The sequence below is a fragment of the Kogia breviceps genome, chromosome 1 (genome assembly GCF_026419965.1).
Source record: "Kogia breviceps isolate mKogBre1 chromosome 1, mKogBre1 haplotype 1, whole genome shotgun sequence".
In the NCBI taxonomy this organism is placed as follows: Eukaryota; Metazoa; Chordata; class Mammalia; order Artiodactyla; family Physeteridae; genus Kogia; species Kogia breviceps.
Genome location: NC_081310.1, coordinates 137,667,039 through 137,692,480, shown reverse-complemented (window position 1 = coordinate 137,692,480; position 25,442 = coordinate 137,667,039). Strand labels below are relative to the sequence as shown.

The following is a 25,442-nucleotide window of genomic DNA, read 5'->3' as shown; positions in this document are numbered from 1 at the left end:
GGATATAGATAAAATTAGCTTACCTCAGTGGAAAAAGTGCTGGTTTTGTTTGTTTGTTTTAGAATGGAGAAAACGTTAAGTCTGTAAACTGAGCAGAGGGAGGCAATGGAATAGTAAAGGAAGATGAATTCTTAAACTTTCTTGCTAGAGCAGGTATAGAGTGGAAGATTTGGAAACTATAACATTAATTTTGTTATTTGAAGTTCTTTGCCAAAGTTTTTTCAATTTTTATAACTTCTCAACCTTCACTTATGTGTGACAGCATTAAGAAATCAAACTTTGTTTTTTAATGGAAGGATTTTCTTAACTGACAGTTGAAATTTTATGTATATGCATAAATGCAATGCCTATCTCATGAAGACTTGACTTTCTTGCCACTAGGTGTGTTTGAGATATTGATGGGCCAAGTATTATAGAAGTTGTGGTTTGAATTCTCACTTTGAGGGAGAGAGTTAAACATGAAGAACTTTCTTTGCATTCCCTTCCAGATCTGGAGTTTTGTGAATATGTGACCCCCACATTGCTCTTTTGAGTGTTCTGACTTATAAAATGAGGTTTATAGTAGTAATTTTTCATAGGATTACTTAGAGAAATATTTAATTCGTTTTTTATCAACAACTATTTTTGAGGTCTCCATGTGCCAGGTTTAAATAAGTTATGGGTATGAAAGGTTAATTACATAATAAAAATTCAATGAATGTTAATTTCTATTAATATTATTAAAAAGCACCATGTCTCTCCAAAGACAGAAATACAATGTAAATAATAGTGTGAAGAAAGTAAGGATTATTTTGGTCATTGCATAAAGTATTCTAACTTAAATGCTCAAGCAATGTTTCAGACATTTTCACTGAGTGAAAACATTTTAATGAGTCAAGTTAAGAAAGACACTACTGATTAATTACATATAGACCCCATGACACTATGTTGTTAATTATGTATAGGACCCATGACACATATGTGTTAGAGAAAAAGCAAGTATTGAACTACCATGAAGTGGCCCACTGTAGCCAGTTCAATAGTGCAGTTGCTGGAGAAAGCACATTTATTGGAGTGACCTACATGTACGTTTGAGTTGAGTTTGCAAGAGCCTCACCATAGGTAAATGTCCTTTCTGTCTTTCATGGTCAAGTGGTAGAAGATTGATTATAATTGAACAGCCTGTCATCTGTTCCTACATTTCAACCATCTGAGAGCTGCTCTTTGCTTTCTCATGTGCTCTTGTGCCAGAAATCACACTTAAGTTTTCTTTGAGCGCCTAAATTGGCTGACAGTCAGGGAATCAATATATCCTGTTGCACAGTGTTCAAAGCTGCTATTGAGAGAAAAGTAATACTAAAGATGTGTTTCCTTGCAGGATAGTGCAGAATTGATCACTTCTCTGCTTCACAGTGGAGCTGACATACAGCAGGTTGGGTATGGCGGCCTCACTGCCCTGCATATTGCTACAATTGCTGGTCACCTGGAGGTAAGTCATATCTTGGCCACGTGTGAAAACAAACCTACCTCTTTGGATTCTTGTTTTCAAATGGTGGCTTTTGAGATTCTAGGAGTTGGTTTAATTTTAACTAATGAACACCCACACATTTCTTTTGGGGTTCAAATTAAGCTATGTAAATGTTCTTTTGATAGTAAATTCAGTCTATTTTGTAATAGTGTAATCAAACATCAATTAATATAAAGATGGCTGGATATACAGAGGCTATATAGCAGTGATTAAAAGCATAGGTATTGGAGTTAGGCAACTGTTTCCACCACTTGCTATATTTACCTCAAGCAAGTTACTGTACCTTCAGACACCTCTGTTTTCCTCATTTATAAAATAGAAATAGTGATAAGCCTATTGTAATGATTAAATTGGATAATCAGTATAAAGCACTTTGCAGATTGCTTCATTCATGGTAAGGACTCAATGAAAAATTATTCATTAATTCATTCACATGTGCATTATTTGATTTATTAAGCATCTGTTGTGTGCCAGATACCATTCTACTTACTGAGGTGACAGTAGCAAGTAAAACAGGCAATTTTTTGAAATTTAGTTGTAGACAACAAGACAAACAATAAGGAAAAAAATATTATATAATGTTAGTAGTGAGTACAAGAAAAATAATAAAATGAGGTAAAATGAAAGCAGAGTGAAGAAGTGGGCACCATTTTAAATAAGCTATATAGTGAAGCTATCATTAATATATATAGTAGTATCTGCAAAGGTCCTGGGGCAGAAAATAGCTAAGTGTATTGGAGGGGCACGAGTGAGCCAAAGTCACTAGTGTATATGGGCTGGAGGCAGAGTGATGGAGACAAGGTCAGGTGATGGTTACAAACAAGACTGCAGTGTTTTAAAGGCCAGAGGAGGGACCCTGGCTCTTATCTTAAACTTAATTGTTGAAATATTAATTTCATATATGCAGAGCACTTTAATTTGCATTATTTATTTAATTTACTGAACAGATCCTCATGAAATAGTTTTTATTGTCACTGCCATTTAATAGATATAAAACCAAGGCTCTGTACAGTAATTGTTTTTACAGATTACAAAGCCATTGAGAAAAAAAAGCCATGTCTGGAACTTGGTCATTTTACTCAAACTTCCATGATTTTCACACTCTATTAATTGTGGTAATCACATGTAAGCTCAACAGTGTAATAAATGAGCAGTCTATGTCTTCACTATTAAGTAGATATCTATTTCTCCCTTTTAGTCATGTTGCAAGTTAAAGTGTACTTTCCTCACTTACACACACATGCACAATTGTGAACAAATAGAGCTGCATATAAAATCATACATAAAACCTGTAAAATAGGTGTGAGTCATCTCTCTTAACAGTGTCAATTTGAAGAGCTCTTCACTCCATAAATATTAATATGTCTCAATGGGAGCAAAATAGTTTCCTTCATGTTGACATTTCCACTCCTTACTATATTTCCCTGAAAATAAATTATCTTATTTCCCAGAAAATAAATCTTTTTTATGATATTTATTATAAATATAAATGAATTTGTATTACTTATTAGGAGAGGGGAAGTCCCATTAGAATCACTTAAATGTAAATGGTTTCCAAAAAAGAAACCAAGGTTAGTGATAAAGTAAATGGAAGGTAATTATATGAAGTCTGGGTAAAAGAATTAATGAGGTAGACATTAAGTCCTGGTGACTAACGCATTCAACCTCTTAATGCCAGGAAAATGACAGAAGTTTGTTTTTATTTTTTTTAGCATCTTTATTGGAGTATAATTGCTTTACAATGGTGTGTTAGTTTCTGCTGTATAACAAAGTGAATCAGCTATATGTATACATATATCCCCATATCTGCTCCCTCTTGTGTCTCCCTCCAACCTTCCCTATCCCATCCCTCTAGGTGGGATATCAGCACCGAGCTGATCTCCCTGTGCTAGGTGGCTGCTTCCCACTACTTATCTATTTTACATTTGGTAGTGTATATATGTCCATGCCACTCTCTCACTTCATCCCAGCTTACCCTTCTCCCTCCCCGTGTCCTCAAGTCCATTCTCTATGTCTGCATCTTTATTCCTGTCCTGCCCCTAGGTTCTTCAGAACCTTTTTTTTTTTTTTAAGATTCCATATATATGTGTTAGCCTATGGTATTTGTTTTTCTCTTTCTGACTTACTTCACTCTGTATGACAGACTCTAGGTCCATCCACCTCACTATAAATAACTCAATTTTGTTTCTTTATGGCTGAGTAATATTCTATTGTATATATGTGCCACATCTTCTTTTCAGAATATGTTTTGCAAAACAAAATCCTTTTTGTCTAGTACTGAGCTAATCACACTTTTGAGTGATAGAATTATAACAGGGTCAAAAACAAGGTGGTTAAGAGCTTGATCTCTTCATCTCCTATTCAAATAACTGTTTTCTTGCTTTATCATAGTACGAAATGAGATATTATATTGATTCTACCAGGCTTAGGGCAAATTTTACCAAAATAATTCCAAATAGATCTCTACTCTTGTCTCACAGTTCTCCATAGTTTCTCCAACTTCCTTCATTAGCTCTGGTATAATATTTAATGACTTTTATAGTTAATCATGGATACTGCATAAAGCAGGTATATATACGTTAGTCTTTATTCTCTTCTTATCTAATGAGCTAATTAAGTTGCAGATCATATAGGAAAATGGTAACCAAAAAACCTGAAAGCATCATATTCAAATTAAGGAATTTTAAATTTTGAATTATTTCCTTTACAGCTGTTAATTGCAATACCCACTTTTAATGCATTTCCCCCCACACACACTCATTCATCCATTTAACAAATATTTTTGAGCCTCTACTTTTTCCATACCATTGTGCTAGAATATGGGAATGATACAAGAAAATAAGGCATAGCTTTTCCCCCTAAAGACTTTATAGTATAGCTGGACACACAAAATAAATACACAAGAAAGTTCATATCAGCAATTCAAAAGTAAAATATCAATATAGTCATAACTATAGAAGAGGAAAGAGTCAAAGATCAGAGCAGGTTTGATATTAGGAATAATTAGAAAATGATCATTACATAGCAAGGAATGGCAAAGAAAACAAATTTATAAGTGTTAGGATTTCACTGGGAATTGAGATCAAGGTGGACTAGAAGATTTAGGGAAGGATTTATGAGAGGTGGTTTGAAATTGGGCTGAACTTTGAAAAGTGGTAAGAAATGGACAGAGAAAAGAAGAGGAATCATGTCTAAAACTGAGAAGGACAAATGAGTCAAGTACATTTAGGGGAGAGTGAATAGAATGATAGCATGAAACAGATTGTGAAGGGTCCTTGTAGGATGTTAGGAATGGACCAGACTAAAGAAACTGAAAATGGAAGTCCAAGGAGTTTAACTCAATTCAATAAGTAACTGTTATAGTTTATGATGTAAAATACACAAGACTATATGGTGTGGTAGATGAATAGAACACAGAAGTTCCCACTCTTAAAGACACACAGCCAATAGGATTTTTTTCCACTAGGAAATGAGGAGCCATTGAGACTTTTTGAGCAAGAGAATGATTAGAGACGTGATAAATAATGTGTTGAAGAGGATTTCTTTTACTTCAGTATTTAGTGTGGATTCCACAGTGATGATATGATGATTAAATAGACAAAGATAAAGGATTGGGTAAAGGATTCAATTCTGAGGAAAAACCAGTTACCTCCAGACACGTTGATTTGCTGATCACCTACAAATTTTCAAGTGGAAATGTTTGTTAGTCATTTAAAAATATACAACTAGTATTCAGTGGAGAAGCTGGGACTTAATGTAAGTTTTTGGAAATTATATGTGATATTTGCAGCCATAACAGTAGCTGAAATTTGGCCAAGGGCTAAGCCTAAGAGAACATCCACAGAGACTTTAGGAATTACTGAATAGCCATTGAGGAGACAAAGAAGGATTGGTCAGAGTGGTATGAGGGAAACAAGGATAATGTAGTCTCACAATAATTAAGGGTATAGAGTTTCAATAGATAAAGGTCCTGGGTATCAAATGGTGTAGAAAGGTTGAGTGCAATAGGGTAAAATATACATAATAGTATTTATTTGCTATACCAAAAATTTAGATGCTTTTTCCATTTCCTAGTTTTTACTCTTGGTTAGAAGGAACAGTGGCAATGGATCCGTGGGAGTTTCCTTTCATTAGTAGTCACTTTCCTTTATTGCCCACCTTTTTCTGTGAAACAATAATTGATGCTAAGTCTGACAGGCCTCTTTGTCTACACATATCAAATTCAGACCCTCCATTAGTGTCTCAAGTGTGTTTGTCCTCCCATAATTGTAAATCCTATTAAACAATTTTACAATAAAATTTACATTGACTAGGCAGCTGTCTTCTTCAGTAATAGAGGAGAACACGTGCTGCAAACTCCTAGACATGCTGACTGCAATTTGAGACTCAGATTTAGATTTACTGTGCTCTGAAAAGCAGGCAAATATTGGTTGTCCTGAGTCTCACTACTTCTCCCTGACTAATTTATCCATCTATCAATACATATGCATGTGCTGCTTTATACAAGGCCGGAGATTCTGTCGGCAATCGATAAACATGCATTAAACCCTCTTCTCCTCTTTGAGTCCAGAGGGCACATGAGTCATATACTCTCTCAAGCATGGAAAATGAGAACATTTAACTAACATGTGATAGCGTTTTATCATTCACATACATTTGTCATTTGGTTCACCTGTGAGATAGTTACCTTTAGACTCAGTTTACCAGTGAGGAAACTGAGGATTGAAGAAGTTAAATGACTTCCACATGACCATGCAGATAATAAATAAATGAGATGGATAGGACTCAAACCTGGTTATCTGACTTCACATCTGTAATTCTGTAAATTAAAAAAAAGATTACTCCCTTAGGACTCTTGTATGTATTGCTGAAACAGGGCCTGCAGCCATAAGACACTAAACAAGTATTGAGAAAACAAAACAGAAACTGAATATGTTACTATCTAAGGCCCAGATATTGCTACATGTACAATTAAAGCAATATTAATTGATTCAAATATAACTGTATATGGCACTTAGTAAATGGGCACAAAAACCCATGGAGATATAATGCATGTATGTGAGCATTCAATACACACACATACCCTCACATGCACACACATACATACACCCCAAGTGTATACACCCCACTTCATACTTAGTCGAATATCTCTTTTAAAAGCTGTTATACTTTGGTGTTTCATGCAGTTGTTTCCGCAGTTATCAGGAGACAAATCAGTTATGTTAGCTTTAGGCAACTGAATAGCAAAGAGAAAAGCATGTCTGTGATGATGCAATATATAATGTATAGGGATTATGGAGTGTTTTCTTTTTCACAGAAAGGCATACTTTCATATATACTTTGTGCAGGTGATAGTATTATTTTCCTAGTTGAATTTATTCTATCCTACCTCATCCCATATTTGGATTGTAAGCACTTACTCCAAGCACTGCTTCACAAATGCTTCCCAGTTCTTTCGGAATTTATATCTGATTTCAAGGAAATGTTGTTGATGTTGTTTCAGTTCGTTCTTAACTAAATCATCTGAATGTTTCAGGAGAGAGTTTTGTATACCAAGAAGCTTCTGACCCTGTTATTTCTTTTAAAATGGCTTGAGTTTTCTTTCCAAAGGCACAAACAAGTGAATTCTTGGAACTATAAAATGTGGTTTCTCTCTCTCTCTCTCTTTTTTAAAGAGATAATGTACTCATGAGTTTTATAGCTTAAAAGTATCAGATATGCCTCCAGTTTATGACTAGGCAATAATCCCTTATGAACTTCATCTGGAATCAGAAAACTGACTTCATCCTCATTCGAGATTTTATCCTCATTTTCCAGACAAAAAAACTGAGGCAGAGAGGAGTTACATAACTTGTCCAAGGTGACAGAGGAAATAATTGGTAGAGTGGGTGTTTACATGCTGTGTGGTGTCAGAGCCAGCTCTCACAATGCTACACTGCCCTTCTTTTAATCCAACCAACAACTTCTCAGCCCACCTGACCAGAATTTAAGCTTTGGAAGTGGTAGATAGAAACTTAGAATTTAAATGTCAGGGAAATGTGCTCTATTCTCAGCTCTGAATTGTCTCAAAGACTAAGCACATCAAAGTATTCTGGTGCCTCTTTATATGAAACCCATTCTTCTAAGCTCTATTCCTTATCTCTGATATTTCTGCATTACATTTTTAAACTTTTAAACTTTGTTGAGATAAAATTTATATGCCACGTAGGTCACCCATTTAAATGTACAATTCAATGGTTTTTTAAAGCAAATTCACAGAATTGTATAATCATCTCTATAATTTTAGAACATTTTTGTCACCCTAAAAGGAAACGTAATATCCAATAGCCATCAGTCCCATCTACCCTTCACTGCTCAGACATAGACACCCACTAACATACTGTCCATCTCTATAGTTTTGGCTATTCTAGACATTTCATATAAATGGAATCATAAAATATGTGACCTTTTGTGATTGACTTCTTTTATTTAGCATAACATTTTCAAGGTTTATTTATTTCAACAGGGCTGGTTTATATCAGAATCATGTTATAATTATAAATGCCTTTATTTAGCAAAACAGCAAAATGTATACAGTTCAACCAGTAGTGTAACTGGAGTTCTTTTCAACTACTCCTCTATTTTCATTATAAATTGATGCTGGAAGAAAAATTTCAACTAAACCTTCAGGTTCTCAACCTGCCTTATGTAGTCACAAGCATGTGTTCAAGTTGTCAGGCTAGGAACACCTCCATTAGAGAAAGTGGCCAAGTAGGGCCTCTTCCTGAATGGGTGTACCACCTCTTACATGCTAGATAAGGCCCCTGTTCAAGATTATCAATTCCCCTGCCTACCATAGACTCACTCTTTAGATTTTGAAGCAGTTATAAATTTTAGGTCACCTCTGTAAAAATGCAAAATTTCCTAATCCTTGAGGTTAGCTCTTATAGTTAAAATCTTAGTAATCAGTTCATACCCTAAAACCTTGCTAGTTGAAATACGATCCACTGACCAGCAATGTAGGATCATCGGGGAACTAGTTTAAAAATAGAATCTCAGGGCTTCCCCGGTGGCGCAGTGGTTGAGAATCCGCCTGCCGATGCAGGGGACACGGGTTCGTGCCCCAGTCTGGGAAGATCCCACATGCCGTGGAGCGGCTAGGCCCGTGAGCCATGGCTGCTGAGCCTGCGCGTCCGGAGCCTATGCTCCGCAACGGGAGAGGCCACAACAGTGAGAGGCCCGCGTACCGCAAAAAAAAAAAAAAAAAATAGAATCTCAGACCTACCTAAAGTCAGCACTTTAACAAGATTCCCAGGTGATTGATATACATATTCAAATTTAAGAAACACTACACTAAAAAGTATTAGGAGAAAATAGATTTAAAGATATCTGAGAGGCAGCTTGAAAATATGAATGAATAATTAGAAAGAGGTACCACCATCATTTGTTTTACAATTTTGCTTTTGGCTGACCCCAATTCAAATTATTTTAATAACTTTTGAAGCATCATTCAGGGCTTATTCTAGAGCTCAGGATAATGACTAGTCAGTATGTGTAACATATGCCTAGTACTATGGCACATAGTAGGCACTCCATGCATGTTAACCTCTCTTTTCCTTTCTGAGATGTAAAATCTTATAGGAGCAGTCTTTAATATAAATGAAAGTTTAAAATATAACAGAGATACAACACAATAATTATAAATAACCCAGTTAAAACATAGGCTCAGGATTTGAACTGACATTTCTCCAAAGAAGGTATACAAATGGCCAAGAAGCACATGAAAAGATGTCCATCATTAGTCATTAGGGAAAAGCAAGGCAAAACCACAGTGATATACCACATCATGTCCAGTAGGATGAATATAATAAAAAAAAATCATATCAAGAATTGGTAAGGATATGGAGAAATACATTATTGGTGGGAAGATAAAATGGTGCAGCTACTTTGGAACAGTGTGGCAGTTCCTTAATAAGTAAAACATAGAATTACTATAGGACCCAGTAATTCCACTTCAGGTATATACCCAAGACACACGAAAACTTGTACATGAGAGTTCATACCGTTAGTATTCATGATAATCAAAGAGTAGAAACAAATGTATATCAGCTGATGAGTGAATAAATAAAATTTGGTATATCCATACTATGGAATTTTATTCATCAATAAAAAAGAATGAAGTACTGATACATGCTACAACATAGTTGAACCCTGGAAATGCCATTAACTTGTGAATGCTGTTGTGGTAGGAGGGGTGTAATGGACTTATCTTTTTAACATCCATGATTATTTATGTGTATATTTGTAGCTGGGCAAAAGGGTATGTGAATTTTATATTTTGATAATTATTTCCAAAAAGCCTTTCAAAAAGTGGATTTATTTACCTTTTACAGTATGAATACCTGCTTTCCTTTGCATAAAATAGCAATATCTATTATCTTTCCCAATTATATAAATAATAAAATCTTGTTAAGTATAAGGGTTTGGGGTTTTTTTGACTGATATACTGTTGATTCTTTGAATTCCTTATCCTATAGACTACCTATTTTTATATTGACTTTTTTTCTTACTGACTTGGAAGATACCCTTGTACATTGAGGATTTAAGCTTTGTCATATGTGTTGCAGCCTATTTTATTAGTTTCCTCTTTAAGCATTTTTTTATATATGTTTTCAAATTTCTGTGACTAGATTTTTAATTTTTTGCTTTGTGGCCTCTGCTTAGAAAGACTTGGTCCTTTAAAGATTGTATAAAAAGGAAATCACAAATATTTACCTCAAGTACTTTTAAATTTGTTTTCCCCCCTATATGTATATTCTATCAGGAATGTCTTTTAGTATAAGGAATGAAATAGGAATTCAGTTTTTATTTTTCTCCCCAAAAGGTTATTCAGGTAGTCAAACAATATATATTGAATACTCCTTATTTTCCCCTTTGTCTTCTATTTGGGTCTCTCTCTGTATTTCAATACTAATAGCAAACACAACTCTTTTATTAGTATACATTTAGGTTATGTTTTAATATCTAAAAGCGCAGGTACACTCCCCTGGCACTTCATTTTTTCAGAATTTCCTGACTATTCTTACATTTTTAATTTTTATATGAACTTTAGAGGCACTGGATTACAATAGTAAAAAGCATGAACTCCAAAGCCAGACTTTCTACATTTAAATCTCAGAAAATATCTACCACTTACTAGCTGTATGCTATTGGGAAAGTCATTTATCCTCTCTGGGTCTCAGTTTTCTAATTTTAGAAAGCAGATTATATTATTACCCATCTTATTGGCTGTGTGTGTGTGTGTGTGTGTGTGTGTATTAAGTGACTTAATATATGTTAAGTCTTAGGCACTGCCTAGAACACAATTGCTAACAAAGTAGGCTATCATTTTTTATTTTTTTCTATTTTGTTTCTGATTTTATTGTTATTTGCTTTTCTTTCTAAGGAAAAAATGTGATGGTATACTAACTAGGTTAAATCCTAATTTATATATTAATCTAGGAAAAATTAGTAATCCCATAATATTGGGTCTTCCTATTCAAGAACAATATGTTTCTTTCCATTTATTTAAGTTTCTGCAGAATATTTTACTTGTGAGTTTGTTAAAATTTATTCCTAGGGATTTTATCTTTTGGCTGCTAATGCAAATGACATTATTTTTTTAATTTGTTATAGTTTATATATAGGAAACTTTCTTGATTATTGATTTTTAATTTTATAACCATTGAACTTACTGATTTATCTTATTGTTTTGAGTAGATATCTTAGGTGAGTCTTTTGTATATTCCTGGTTGACAATTATATTTCCTAGATGTGGTAATAATATTGCTTCCTTCTAATAAATAAAATCTTATTTTTCTCTTTCCTAATTGCATTGGCTGATGCTTCCAGAACAATTGTCATTCTTCCATTGAATGATTTTATACTCCTAGAGTGATACAGTTGGTCAAGGCACATTATTCTCTTAGCTTGCTACTAAACTTGTTTTGCTAATATTTCATAAGTGAGGTTAGTCTATGGTTTTCTTTTTTGTGTTATTATATTAGTTTGCTAGGTCTTCCATAACAAAATACCACAGACTAGATGACTTAAATAACAATTTATTTTCTCACAGTTTGGAAACTAAAAGTTCAAGATCAAGGTGCAGGCAGGTTTTGTTTCTTCTGAAGCTTCTCTCTTTGGCTTGCAGATGTCCTTCTTGCTGCGTGTTCACATGGTTATATTGGTGTACACATGTCTGGTGTCTCTCTCTCTGTGTCCTAATCTCCTCTTCTTATAAGGATACCAGTTGTATTGGATTAGGGACCACCATAACTTAATTATGTCTTTAAAGATCTTATCTCAGAATACAATTACATTCTGAGGTACTGGGGTTTAGGGCTTCAACATATGAATTTGACAGAGTTCAGGACCCATTCAGTCCATTTCGATTATCTTTGTCAGGCTTTGGAATCAATGCTGGATTTATAAAAAGAGTTTAGAAACTTTCTCTCTCTGGGTCTGTCTGTCTGTCTTTCTTTCTCTGAGATTCTGGTATGTAACTCTATGTGATTTCACAGTATGCAGCACTGTCACCTTATCTCTGATTTCTCCCAAATTTTGCAGACAGAGGAACAAATCCTATATGAACATCATGGGTTACCACAATTCAGGTACAAAAAGCATAGGCAAGGACCAACTATACCAGTCAAGGCACATAATTATAAATTGTTGCTTAAATATTACTCTATCCATTAATGATAGATAGGTATTCTTATCACTATTCATTGGTATTAACTTTAAACTTGGTCTGAATAGTCATTTGCAGTTCCATGATGGCAAAGTTTGAGAAAGCTTCATGTCAAATTCGTTAAGTCTGAAACTAAACACACAGTCTTAAATAACTGAGACTTGATTTAGGAACAGTACATCTTCTGTGGCATTCAAAAGTGGTTTTCTCAGAAGTCGAAGCCAGAAACTCTATGCTCCAATTACTGAATGTGCCCTGTGTTACAGAATACTGTTTATTAAAGGCAAGGAGGCAGTCTCCTACTGTCTAGGCTTTTGGTCTGGAAATTGAGACAAAATAATAGATCATGCATCATAATCAGTAATTTTATGGTCTCAGAAACAATGCTTTAAGCTTGTATTAATTGTAAGAATGATGTAAGGGTATGCTAGCTAAGTGTCACTTTTCTTTTTGGCACCTAAGTCTTTGCCATAGATTCTATAAGCTATTATTAAACATTAAGTATTGCTTTCAGGGTAAGATAAAAAAAGCATAAGCAGGAAAACTTTATAGGCTAATAAAAATGTAAATGAGATGTTCAGCAGCTTGCTACCCTGGAAAATGATGAAAGAAACATTACTTGAGAAATTAGATTTAAAGATTATTGCTAATCAAATCAATCTGAATTAGAAATCCCTTTGTTACCAGTCAGTGTTTTTTGTGAATTTGCCTCTCTATTCCAACGCTTTATGCACTGAACTGATTCCAACACCCTAGGTCCTTCATACATTAAAAAAAGATAGATAGATAGATAGATAGATAATAGATAGATAGATAGATGTAAATATAGATATAATGATCTTTATGTATCATATATCATTCATATATAAATTATACAATTATCAGCTACAGAAATAATTTCCTTGTTAGGTATATAAGAAACAGCTATATATTTTGATGCATCTGCACTTACCTTTCTTTTCCCATGCCATACTCCCTATGGTATTTGAAGACTGAGTTTTGAATCAAGATTTCTATAGCTTGCTCAAGTCACATACCCAAAGTTTCAGAGCCTCCAAGCTTCCTATGTCTCAGGAGGGGAAAAAATTATTATTCTTCTTCCCCTCAATTAGGAATACATTGGAAGACCAATATTTTCTACCTGACCTTCAAATCCAACAGTAAATAGATAACAGTAAAGTAGATTGTGGGTGCCAACTAACTTTCTCTCAGGAATGCTTCCTTCTGGGATGGTATTTAGGGAGTAGAGTCCTTTAAGTATTTTATCTTCTTTGAACATTGTGTGAGTTATTCTCCTTAATGACTCTCTTTGGAGAGAGAGTCATTTCTTGGATATCCAAGAAACTTTTATACATTTGCTGAGGTTAGGTGGAGTGAGAGGCTAGAACCCCCATGACTGGTCCTAAGCAGCTACCCTCTCTCACAGCATCTCTTTTCTGAGATGCCTCTTAAGGGCACTCAGCACCTCTGCCTCATCACATGTTCCTGCACAACTGAATATCAGACAGATGTAGCTATTGTTAAGCATGAATCAATTAAGAAAGGCACATAAAGCCTTCTAGAGTTACTTTGAGAAGCAATTCAAGTGTAACCCCTTGTAGCATCTTTAACCTTGCTTCCCTTTTCCTTTTTTCTGTGCTCTGAGGCCGGCTACTAACTAACTTCCTAATCTCTGGGCTAAGCTCTCCCATAATTACTGCAGATCTCCACACCTGGACAGGTCCTGACAGAAGTTGAAGAATCATTCTCATAATTCCCTCCTGAAAAGGTATGCATTGACTATCCAGGAAACTTGGAAGAAATTCCAAATTAAATAAGACAAAGGGCTATGAATGCAAATCTTTTGTCTAGAACTGTAAAGGACTGTCGTCATCCTCCTGTACTTCTTGTAGTAGTACTCTGACTTATAAGGCTGCCCCCCAATGTTTTACAGTTCACTTCATCCTAAAAACTGAAAGTTTACCAGCTTCTCTAAAGCATGACTTTGATAAAGTCACTCTTCTGACCAAGAACCTTGGTGACTCCAAAATACACCCAGAAGAAATGACCAGCTCTCCTACCTTTTCAGCCATGGGTCCTCATATTCTTCATTTTGCAACCCATGCTCTAAATTAAATTAAATGACCTATTTATATGCCCTGTGCTTTTTATCACACCATAGTTTCTTTATAGTTTGCCCCTCCCACCCACCCTCAAAGTTCAGCTAAAATGACACCTTCATGAAACTGTTGGATCCCTCTACCTTGAGGTGTTTCCATGCTCTTAACAAACACAGCACTTTATACCTTTATTGTAGCATTTAATACTGTGTGTTTTATAAACATGGTTTTATTTGATTGTTTTATTATATATTTTTCTTGAGCATAGGAACTGCATGTTAAAATCTTTACAGACCTCACAGGTACAAGTTTTGTGCTTTTGCATATAGTACACATTTTTAATATATGTTTGTTGAATGACTAAATTAATGATTATTTAAGTGTTATTTTAGAAATTATACAAAATGAGTAAAATCATTTCTCCTCTCAATAAATGCAGAAGAGATTCTAATGATACTTTTTATGAGAAAAGTGGCTTACCAAATCACAAGCAATTTTTCTGAATAGCTTCATACAAATTACTCTTATAAGTTCTATAAAATGAAGTAAGTATACAGCCTATGCAATCAAAACTAATGATCAAGTTTTACCTTTAAAATTTTTTCTCTGTCCATTCAATATATCTTTTGACCTATTTAAAACATAAAGGAGGAATTTGGACTTAATCTAATGATGAAGCTTGACCCTAACAAAAGAGAGTAGTAGAATTTAATTCTACTCCACAAAAAGGGAATATTCACTGTGAGATCTATGACTTGGCTGAGCTTTACTAATCCCCATTCTAATCAACAGTGTTGTCTCCAATCTAACATGAGAATTGTGCTCTCTGGCATAAAATTGGTTACTGACTCACAGTGCTGTGCTATCACACAGCCTCAACATTCATAGCTTGTGATCCATTTATGAAATGTCAAGATAAATAAAGATCTTTGGATTATTTATATCCACCCCCCCCACTGATGTAATACTTAGAGAATTACTATATGTCTAGTCCCTCTCCAGTTTGATTTTATATCTTTTAGTGTAATTGGTTGCCAAAGTGAATACACAACTTTTAAACTGATGATGCTAAGAAGGGTTGAAGTGTGTTGTTCTAATACGGACTTAAAAAGTTAAGTTCTTCTAGCTTTTCTGTGTTTCCCCTGTGAATCTCCTGTGAATCAGGCAAACATAGAATTTCCAGCTAAGTAAGCACTTTCTGAGCATTTCCACGTATGAGGTAATATACCAGCTATGTAGTGACAAGGATGTATGGGATGCATTCTTTGCTTAAGATATTTTGGCATTCTACATTTCTTTCTTTTTTCAAGAGATCAAGTCTGGGCCCTCCCTGGAGCTGCTGGAATTGTTGAGATTGTATCTAATTTTGGTAACTAAGCCTTTCGAATCTCTCTGAGCTAACATTTGTAATTGAACAAAACACAGTACCAATATGTGAATAATAAATTTACCATTGAAACACTGCTGTCAAATTATGATAACTTCCTGCATTTTTGGCCTTAAAATTTTGCATATGTTATGATCCAGCAAATTCACTTCTAGAAATTTATTTTATGGAAATTATAAGAAATTGAATTGCAAGGTTGCCCATGTAATATAAGTAAGTAAAACAAGCTAAATGCCCAGCAATAAACACTGACTAAATCAAAAAGGTACAAGGTAATGAGAACCTACCATATAGCTCAGGGAACTCTACTTAATGCTCTGTGGTGACCTAAATGGGAAGGAACTCCAAAAAAGATGGGAAATATGTATATGTATAGCTGATTCACTTTGCTGTACAGTAGAAACTAACACAACATGATAAAGCAACTATACTTCAATAAAAATTAATTTTAAAAAGGTACATGGCACAGTGGGATAGTCTGCAGCCATTAAACATGACATTGTGCAAGGCTATACATTGACATGGAAAGAGGTAAACAAGGACTTGTGAAATATATAATGTTATTTAAGCTTACTTATTACATTTAAGGGTTTTTTCTATCTTATTACTATAGTGAATACATTTTCTTAAAATAAAAAATCTTTACAGAAATGACTGTACAATTAATGGCTACACACCTCTCCCCAGTCATTGTTACCCAAAGGTAATTGCTTTTGATATTTTGATGGATATTCTTCAAGATTTTCTCATATATACATATTTTCTTCAAAAATAGAATCATACCAAATGCTTCTAAAGCATCTTTTGCTTATTTAAAAAATACTTTGGACAGCTTTCCAACTGTGCAATACATTTTTTATCCTTTCTAAAATTTATTTTTATTGAGGAAATTATCATGCATATAAAAGGATATATATAAACTTATAAGAGCTTGCTCATAAGAGCTTTATGTGACCTCTGGTTTCATCTTGTTTCCCTAGAGTAATCTCTCTCTCTCTCTCTCTCTCTCTCTCTCTCTCTCTCTCTCTCTCTCTCTTTTGACTTATAATAACTATTCTCTTGCTTTTCTAGATATTATGTATATGTATGTGTACAGGTATAACATCATGAATTATATTGTTTTTAGTTTTTTATGTTCTTGAGCATTGTGAAAATGAAATCACACACATAAAATTTTTGTGACTTAGTTTATTTTGTTCAACATTAAATTTGTAAGATCCATGTTAATTTGTATAGCTGTGATTCATTTATTTTCCCATAATTTATTTATTCAATTTAATCTTGAATGGATATTTGAACCGATTTAAATAATTTTCTATTACAGACAAGGTTGTAGGATAATTTTTATACATGTTTCCTAGAGTATTATCATAAGATCTTCCCTAGGATATAAATCTAAGAATTGCTATGTTATAGAGTATGTGAATGTTCAAGGAATTGAACTATTTTACAGTCCCACCCAGTGGATGATTGAATATGTGAGTGTTTTCTTGCTTCACATTGTCATCAACATTAGTATAGTAGAATTGTTTTTTCCCCCAGAATGGTGGCAATGGAACGCTGTTACATTTTGGTTTTAATTTGCATTTATCTGATTACTTATGAGATTGAACCTTTCTTATATGTATGTGGCTATTGGAGTTTACTCTTTCTGTGAAGTACCTTTTTGTATTTTTCCATTGAATTGTTAGTCTACTTTAATTGATTCATTGGAATTATTTTCAGTGTATTATGAATAATAATAATAGATTTATACATGTTTACAGGGGTTATTATGTGCCAGGAAATGTTCTAAGCACATTATACAAATTATCTTGTTTTATCTAGGGGATAGACATCATTGTTAGTCTTGTTTTACAAATTAAGAAACTGAGATGTAGAATGGTTAAATAACTTTATGTAGGTCACATAGCTAGTAAGTGATGTAGATGGTGTTCTATCCTAGGTTGTATGATTTTCCAATCCCTGACCTTAACCACTGTTATAAACTGCCTTTCCTTTCTCCTTTATGGTTGTATGTGCTGTAAATGGCTTCTCCTGAATTATGGTTAATGCTTGCATATAGTGTTCAAGAATCCCCCAGACCTAATTTCCTGAAGCTATTTTCTTCTTAAAGTTCTGTGGTTTGTCTTTAATATTAAGTGTTTTACCCATCTAAAATTGATTCCAGTTTATGGTGTGAGGTATGAGTCCAGCTTAATTTTTTTCTATGTTCAATTGTCTCAACATTTATTAAAAAGCCTATATTTTCCTTATTGATGATCTACAATATCAACTCTGTGATATATTGTGTCTATCTGTGAGTCCGTTTCTAGATTTTATTCTGTTCGATTGGTCAATTTGTCTATCCATAGAACATTATCACATTATCTTAATTACTATCTATGGAAAAAATCTTAGACTTTCTATCCAAATATTCAAACATCACATAAAATTTCTTATAATATCCTGTTAGTATTTTTAGTTTTCTACAGTATCAATAGTGGTATATTCTTTTTCATTCCACTTCATTTCATGATTTTGGTGTCTCTTTTTACTTGTCATTCTCATCAGAAGTTTAGCAATTTTATAAGTCTTTTCCAAGAATCAACTTCTGGCTTCGTTGTTTATTACATGTTTGTTTTCTTTTTCACCAACTTCTGCTTGTACCTTTCTTTCTTATCTTGCCTTCCAATTTATTTCAGTTAATTTTTGCTATTTATTTCCTAATTCCTTAAGGTGGATGCATAGCTTACCTCACTGATTTTTAGCCTTTTTTCTAATAACTTTTAAGGCTATACATTTCGAAATTCTATTTTAACTATATTGTTCAAGTTTTGGTATGTCATATTTTGTTATTATTCAGTTCAAAATATTTTCTTACTTCTAATCTGATTTCTTTTTGACCCACACATTATTTAGAAGTAAGTTTCCAACTTTACAATATTTTTTTTTTTTTTTTTTTTTTTTGCGGTATGCGGGCCTCTCACTGTTGTGGCCTCTCCCGTTGCGGAGCACAGGCTCCGGACGCACAGGCCTAGCGGCCATGGCTCACGGGCTTAGTTGCTCCGCGGCATGTGGGATCCTCCCGGACCAGGGCACGAACCCGTGTCTCCTGCATCGGCAGGCGGATTCTCAACCACTGCGCCACCAGGGAAGCCCTACAATATTTTTTATTTACCCTTTTGTTATTGATTTTTTTTTTTTTTTTTTTTTTTTTTTTTCGGTACGCGGGCCTCTCACTGTTGTGGCCTCTCTGTGCTCCGGACGCTCAGGCTCAGCGGCCATGGTTCACGGGCCCAGCCGCTCTGCGGCATGTGGGATCTTCCCGGACCGGGGCACAAACCCGTGTCCCCTGCATCGGCAGGCAGACTCTCAACCACTGCGCCACCAGGGAAGCCCTGTTATTGATTTTTGAGTTAATTTGCACCATGGTCAGAGAACTTCATCATTAGTTTCCCCAGTATTTCAAATATATTAAGTGTTGCTATATGGGCCAATATACGGTCAATGTTGTGACTGTTTCATGCATTCGTTCAATGAATATGCACTCTGCCGTTGTTTGTTACATGTTTTTTTTTGTGCCAGTTAGGTCAAATATTTGTGTCCTTCATATCTTTTATATCCTTTTGGGTGGAGGGACTTACTCTGTCAACTATGTGTTGAAATCTCCCACCATGACTGTGCATCTGTTTCTTCTTTTAATTCTGTAAGGTTTTTACTTAGCATATTTTGGTGCTATGTGTTATTAGGTATGCAGAAATTTAACATGATTATAGTTTCCTGGGGAAACGATCCTTTCATTACAATGAATAGACCTTCTGTATCTCCAGCAATGCTTTGCTTTACCCAAGTAGTCTAATTTTTCTCACCAATTTTTCCTGCTTAGAATTTATTGGGCATATCTTTTTTTATCCTTTTAGTTTAAGCCTTTATAAATACTATACTTAGAGGTGTTTCTTATAAATAGCATAAAATTGAATTTTATTTTATCCTTCCCCAATATTCATTTTTTTTAATTTAAAGATTAATCCATTTGCATTGAGTGTTATTACCTATATATTCAGTGTTAAATCTGCCAGTTTGTTTTGTACTTCCATTTGTTCCATCTTGCTTTATGCCAAAAATTAGGTGTCATCAAAAATTTGTGATGGTCTGTTTCTGGACTCTTATTTTTTCCTACTGCTCTGTTTGTTGTATGTCAAAACCACTCTGTCTTCATTGCTGAAGCTTTATAATGAGTTTTGATATCCAGGAGTATTGTACTAATCTTGTTCTTAAGATTTTTCTTTGCCAGTTTTGGCCTTTTACTTCCATTATAATTTTAAAAATCAGTTGTCAGTTTCTGAGATGTTACAACTGTGTTGTTTTTCACTTATTTACTTTAATCCCATATTCAAAATATACTCACCCCTCCAATTCCACTACAAAAGCCATATTTCATTACTACATCATGTTCAGATTCAGAATCTCATAAGATAAATTAAGTCCAAATGTAGATGAGGCTCCTTGAATTTAGTATCTCTACTATAACGTATCTCAATCTGAATTCCTGTGAACTGAAGAGACAAGTTATCTGTCTTTCATACACCCAGCATACAGTGGTGAACTAGGCATAGATTATCACAAGAGGCATACCTGTTCAAAAAGTAGACAATGAAGGTACAAGACAGATAACCTGATATTAGTGTCACAAAGATTCAGACACCACAACAAAGATTCAGACACCACAACATAGTCAGGGAATGCAAATAATAATTAACGATTGTAGTGAGCTGTGAGGGCGCTTGGGTATTTATACAGTTTTGAAGGTAAGCATTAAAGTAATAAATTGTGGTGTGTGTGTGTATAAGTTGCATTTGAATATAAATGCACAACTGCAAATTGATAACTACAATTTTTATTATGCTATATATTAGCTAATATTTCATCATTCAACTTTGGAGTTAAATCATCTAAATTATTAGAGGTATCATAAATCTGGAATAGATAAGTTCTTAGGTATTTGGATAGATCATCTATTGTCTTTTTAAATCCTCAAATCATATCATAATTTTATACTTATCAAGTTTGGGCTATGAATACTGAGGTTCTTCTCCCATATACTATATAGGACATGCTTTCCTGTACCTTATATGAGAGACACATGAGGGAATAATACTTAAGGTCATCAAAATAGTAGACATCTCATGGTTTATGAAATTCCATAAAACATTTTAGTTGTTTTAATTTAAATTCTAAAGGAATCAGAAAGTGTCCATCTTGGCTTATAAAAATAACATCAGTATCTCTTCTTGCAATGCCATAAATAAGACAGCAACTGGCAGATTTATTATTGATCTATGTTTAATTTAAAATTGTTTTTGGAATATAGGAAAAGTAGTGAAAGGAAACTGACAGCTTTGAAGAGATATATGGTCTGAAACTCTGTACTACATCACTCATTTAAAATTAAGACTTGATATTATTCTTTCTGAATTATATCAGAGGTGGAAAGAGACAAGTGAAGTCCTGTTCTGCAGAGGGGGAAAAAACAGAAATAAAGAACCTCTTGAATTATTGATTTTGTGAAACATGTCACATTATTTGCCACCATAAAGATAGTAGCCTCTAACCTGAGGTGTGCTGATTAGTGATGACCTTATATGTTTGTATGCTTATGGTTATTGGCTTTTGCACTTACATGACAGAACACTGAAGTTTATTTTTCACTTAGATGATTTATAATTGTATATGTGTATAATCTGTTTATCTTGCTATTTATCATGCTGCTGGTGTGAGCCCAATTTTTATAGTTACATGTCACATAAGCAGACTTTAGCATTTTTGAAAGAAAAATCTTGATATAGTAGTTTTCCACTAAAAGTATGTCATTGGCTAAATTATTGGGAAGTAAAATATAACATATATTAAGCCACCTGTCTGTGAAAACAACTTTTATTGAGTGTTTTCAAAATGCCAGTTATTTTCGAAGCACTTTACATTGATGATCTCTTTATATTCTCATAATAACTCCATAAGATAGGTGATATTATTATCCTCATTTTATAGATGTGGAAACCAAGTCACGCTATTTGATGTGGGAACATTTGAGGTATAGGAAACAGTACAAACAAAGTCACAGAGGCAAGAAACATCATGGTGTATTGGGGGAATACAAGCAGTTCTGTGTCTGGACTTCAAAGTTTAAGATAAGGGGATTTGGAAAGACGATGCTGGAGAGTCAGGCAGTGGCTCTTTTATGGTGAGACTTGTATGTCACCTTCAGGGGTAGGAAACCAATATTTGTTATTTTGTATTAAACTGAATTATTTGCTGATATTGGCATCTAAATAAATATGTTGAGTTAAAGAGGTACCAAATGACAAATAATTTTTTTTATTCTTTTTCTTCATATTAAAAAGCTTTCCAAACTTTCTAGCTAATTTTATAACTTAGAATTCTATATATTTGTTTTCATTTTGAGTTCACACTTGTGGCTGTAGAACTATCTTCTTCACCTCATTAATTTTGTGGGCAGGATTAAATGGAATCTGTCATAATTTCCAAGAAACAAAAATCTAAGCAACTCATTAGACATCTAAGGACATGGTAAGAAACATTTCTGAAAAGACTTATTTGGCCAGAGATGCATTACATCCAGGCTGTGGACCACAAGAATTGTTTTTGTATGAAAAGTCAACTTTTAAAAGACCTAGAAAATTCACAAAGTTATATATTTTACAGTGTATTTATATAGCTACATATATCAGTATCTCAAGTTTCTAAGGGTTTACTTTAAACACAACTCATACGTGACCTCCAGCCAGTGTTAGTTATTATTCCTGATAGAAACACCTTGAGTGGAATTACAGAATTATCATTTCAGTATTAGAACTGAAGTTTGAATTACATAAATGATTTGCCAGAGAGCAAAGTGAAAGTCAGGAGAGTGTCTGGAGAGGAGCGTAGAGCACTAAAATCTTAAACCCAGAACGTTGGTGCTCTATGTCTAGTAAAAACCACACTTCTACTAAGATATTACACTAGAATTGAGCATGATTAGTCATAATTCCTATCCTAGTTTTGAACAGATACCAGTCGTGAGGCAATATACCTATTGGTTAATACTGTGGTAATGCTCTGGAGACAAATTTAGGTTTCCAGTGTCAATTTTACTGTTTACTACCTGGTTGGCCTTGGGTTGGGGTGGGGTGATTGCTTTTCCTCTAACCCTAAATTTTTTTCTCTCTAATCTAATCATGATAACAGTATTTACTTTGTACGTTGTGAGGAATAAATGTAATGAAAGAACCTAGAACTCTGACTGATACTGATATATGCAAGTTCTGTTTCCTTTATTCAGCATAAATATGCTGATAAAGTATGATTGCATATTTCAATGTAAATGTATATAGGAACTCTGTAAAAGATATGACTATAAAATACATAAACATTCCCTTTGTTTGTGGTAAGAACACTTAACATGAGATCTGCCCTCTTAACATTTTGAAATGCACAATACAATATTGTTAACTATTGGCACTATATTGTACAGCAAATTTCTAGAATGTATTCATCTAACGTAACTGAAACTTCATATCTATTGAACAACAACTCCCCATTTTCCACGCCCACCAGCCCCTGGCAGCCACTATTGTATTCTCTGCTAGTTATACATCATATAAGAAGAATCATGCAGTATTTGTCCTTCTGTCTTTCTGGCTTATTTCACTTAGCATGATGTCCTCCAGGTTCATGCATGTTGTTGCCTATGGCAAAATATCTTGTTTAAGGCTGAATCATATTCTATTGCAATATATAACACATTTTCTTTATTCATCTTTTGATGGACACTTGGGTTATTTCCATATATTGGCTATCTTGAATAGTTCTGCAACGACTATGGGAGAGCTAATATCTTTTTGAGATACTGATTTCAATTCTTTCGGATGTATATCCAGAAGTGGGATTGCTAACTCAAACAGTAGTTCCATTTTTAATTTTTGAGGAATATCCATACTTCCATAGCTTCTGTGCATTTTATATTCCTGCCAACAGTATACAAGGGTTCCTGTTTTTCCACAACCTCACCAACACTTGTTCTCTTCTTTTTTTTTTTTTTTGAATAACAGCCATCCTAACAGGTGTAAGGTGACATCTCATTGTGGATTTACATTTCCCAGATAATGATATTAGGCAATTTTTACATTCACGTTGGCTCTTTGTATGTCTTCTTTGGAGAAATGTCTGTTCAAGTCCTTTGCCCATTTTTAGTAGAACTGTTTGTGTTTTTGTTATTGAGTTGAGTTCCTTGCATATTTTGGAAATTAGTCCCTTATCATGTATATGGTTTGTAAATATTTTCTCCCATTCCTCAGGTTGCATTTCCATTCTGTTGATTGTTTCCTTTGCTGTGCTGAAACTTTCTAGTTTGATGTAGTTCCACTTGCCTGTTTGTGCTTTTGTTGCCTGTGCTTTTGGTGTCATATTCAGGAAACTCTGGAAAGTGATGGGTATGTTTATTGCCTTGATTGTAGTGATGATACCATGAGTGTTTTCATATATCCAAACTCATCAAATTATACACATTAAATATATGCAATTAGTGTATAAATTATACTACAGTAAAACTGCTTAAAAATAAAATATGTACACATTTCTCTCTTGTCTGTTAGTAATACTGAGTGATACAGAAAATTGGAAGTAACCTAGATAATTTCAGAAAAGGTACGAAAAGAGATCAACAGCAATAGTCATATTAAATGCTCAGGTGGAGAAAGAGTCTAAAAGAGGAGAATTCAAATTCACAGAATAGTCACAAGTCCCCCAAACAGAATTGAAACTGAGTGTGAAGAATTGACCCACTGTGTTCTGGGAGATGAAGTCTTTGGATGACCCTAGTGTGTCAGAGCTGCTCATCAAAATCTATGTTCTTTCCTTCTTCCTGGATGGTCATGAAGATTTCATTTCCCAGTCTTTCTGGCGGTTTGGTGTGGCCTCCGACTGAGGACTCAGTGAAAGTCAGGTGCACCATTTCCAGGTGTGGTCTCCAAAAACTCCCTTAGCTGCTCCTCCATACCCATTTTCCCCTTTTTGTTGACTAAAATGAAGTCAGCTCTCAGAGAAACCTTGGAAACCATTTGGTGAAAATAGCAGAAACTTCCAAACAACTGTGTAGAAGAGGCTATAACGCCAATTTGTTTACCTATTGATTATTGGTAAATGATCAAACAATGAACTTCTATTGGGTTTGAGACATAAATTTGAGGGTCTGTTTATTACAATAGCTGGTGTTACCATATTATAGTTATTAATTACAATGATACAGTAATGATATAATGAAAGTTACAGTATACTGAAATAAGACATCTGCTGTTCATTTTTGTGGGCCTCCACAAGAGGAGGAGGCATGGAGAGAGGAGTTGAAAGTGGTAAAAGGATGGAAAGAAGTTGTGGACTGTATCTCTAGATTGTGTCTAAGTCAGACTGTCAACTTTGACATTGATCCTCAGGCAGGATGCAAGCAGTTAGATGTTCTTTGAGAGCCAGATTAAATTGAAAGCACTGTGGAAGCTTACGGTGGAACTCACAGGAAGCAGACTCACACAGACATTAAGTTCAGGATGTTTATCGGAGCCTGCTTTCAGGATCAACACCTATAGTGAAAGGGAGAAAGTAGGACTGAGCTGGGGAGAAACTGGTCTGTGATAGTCTCAACAAAAGCTCAGTCAATCCCTTAGAGAGCTCTGAAACTGGGATGACATTTGAGAGTTTTTCAAG

At 34.4% G+C, this 25,442-nt stretch overlaps 1 protein-coding gene across 1 annotated transcript in view; it reads left to right on the top strand.

The window, feature by feature from the left end:
• The window catches only part of TNNI3K (TNNI3 interacting kinase), a 301,789-nt gene that overhangs the window by 52,613 nt on the left and 223,734 nt on the right, over positions 1 to 25,442 (top strand). Inside the window, exon 9 of the mRNA XM_067005786.1 lies at positions 1,358 to 1,468. Within this exon, the coding sequence (XP_066861887.1) occupies positions 1,358 to 1,468 (111 nt within the window). The remainder of the gene's footprint in view (positions 1 to 1,357; positions 1,469 to 25,442) is intronic.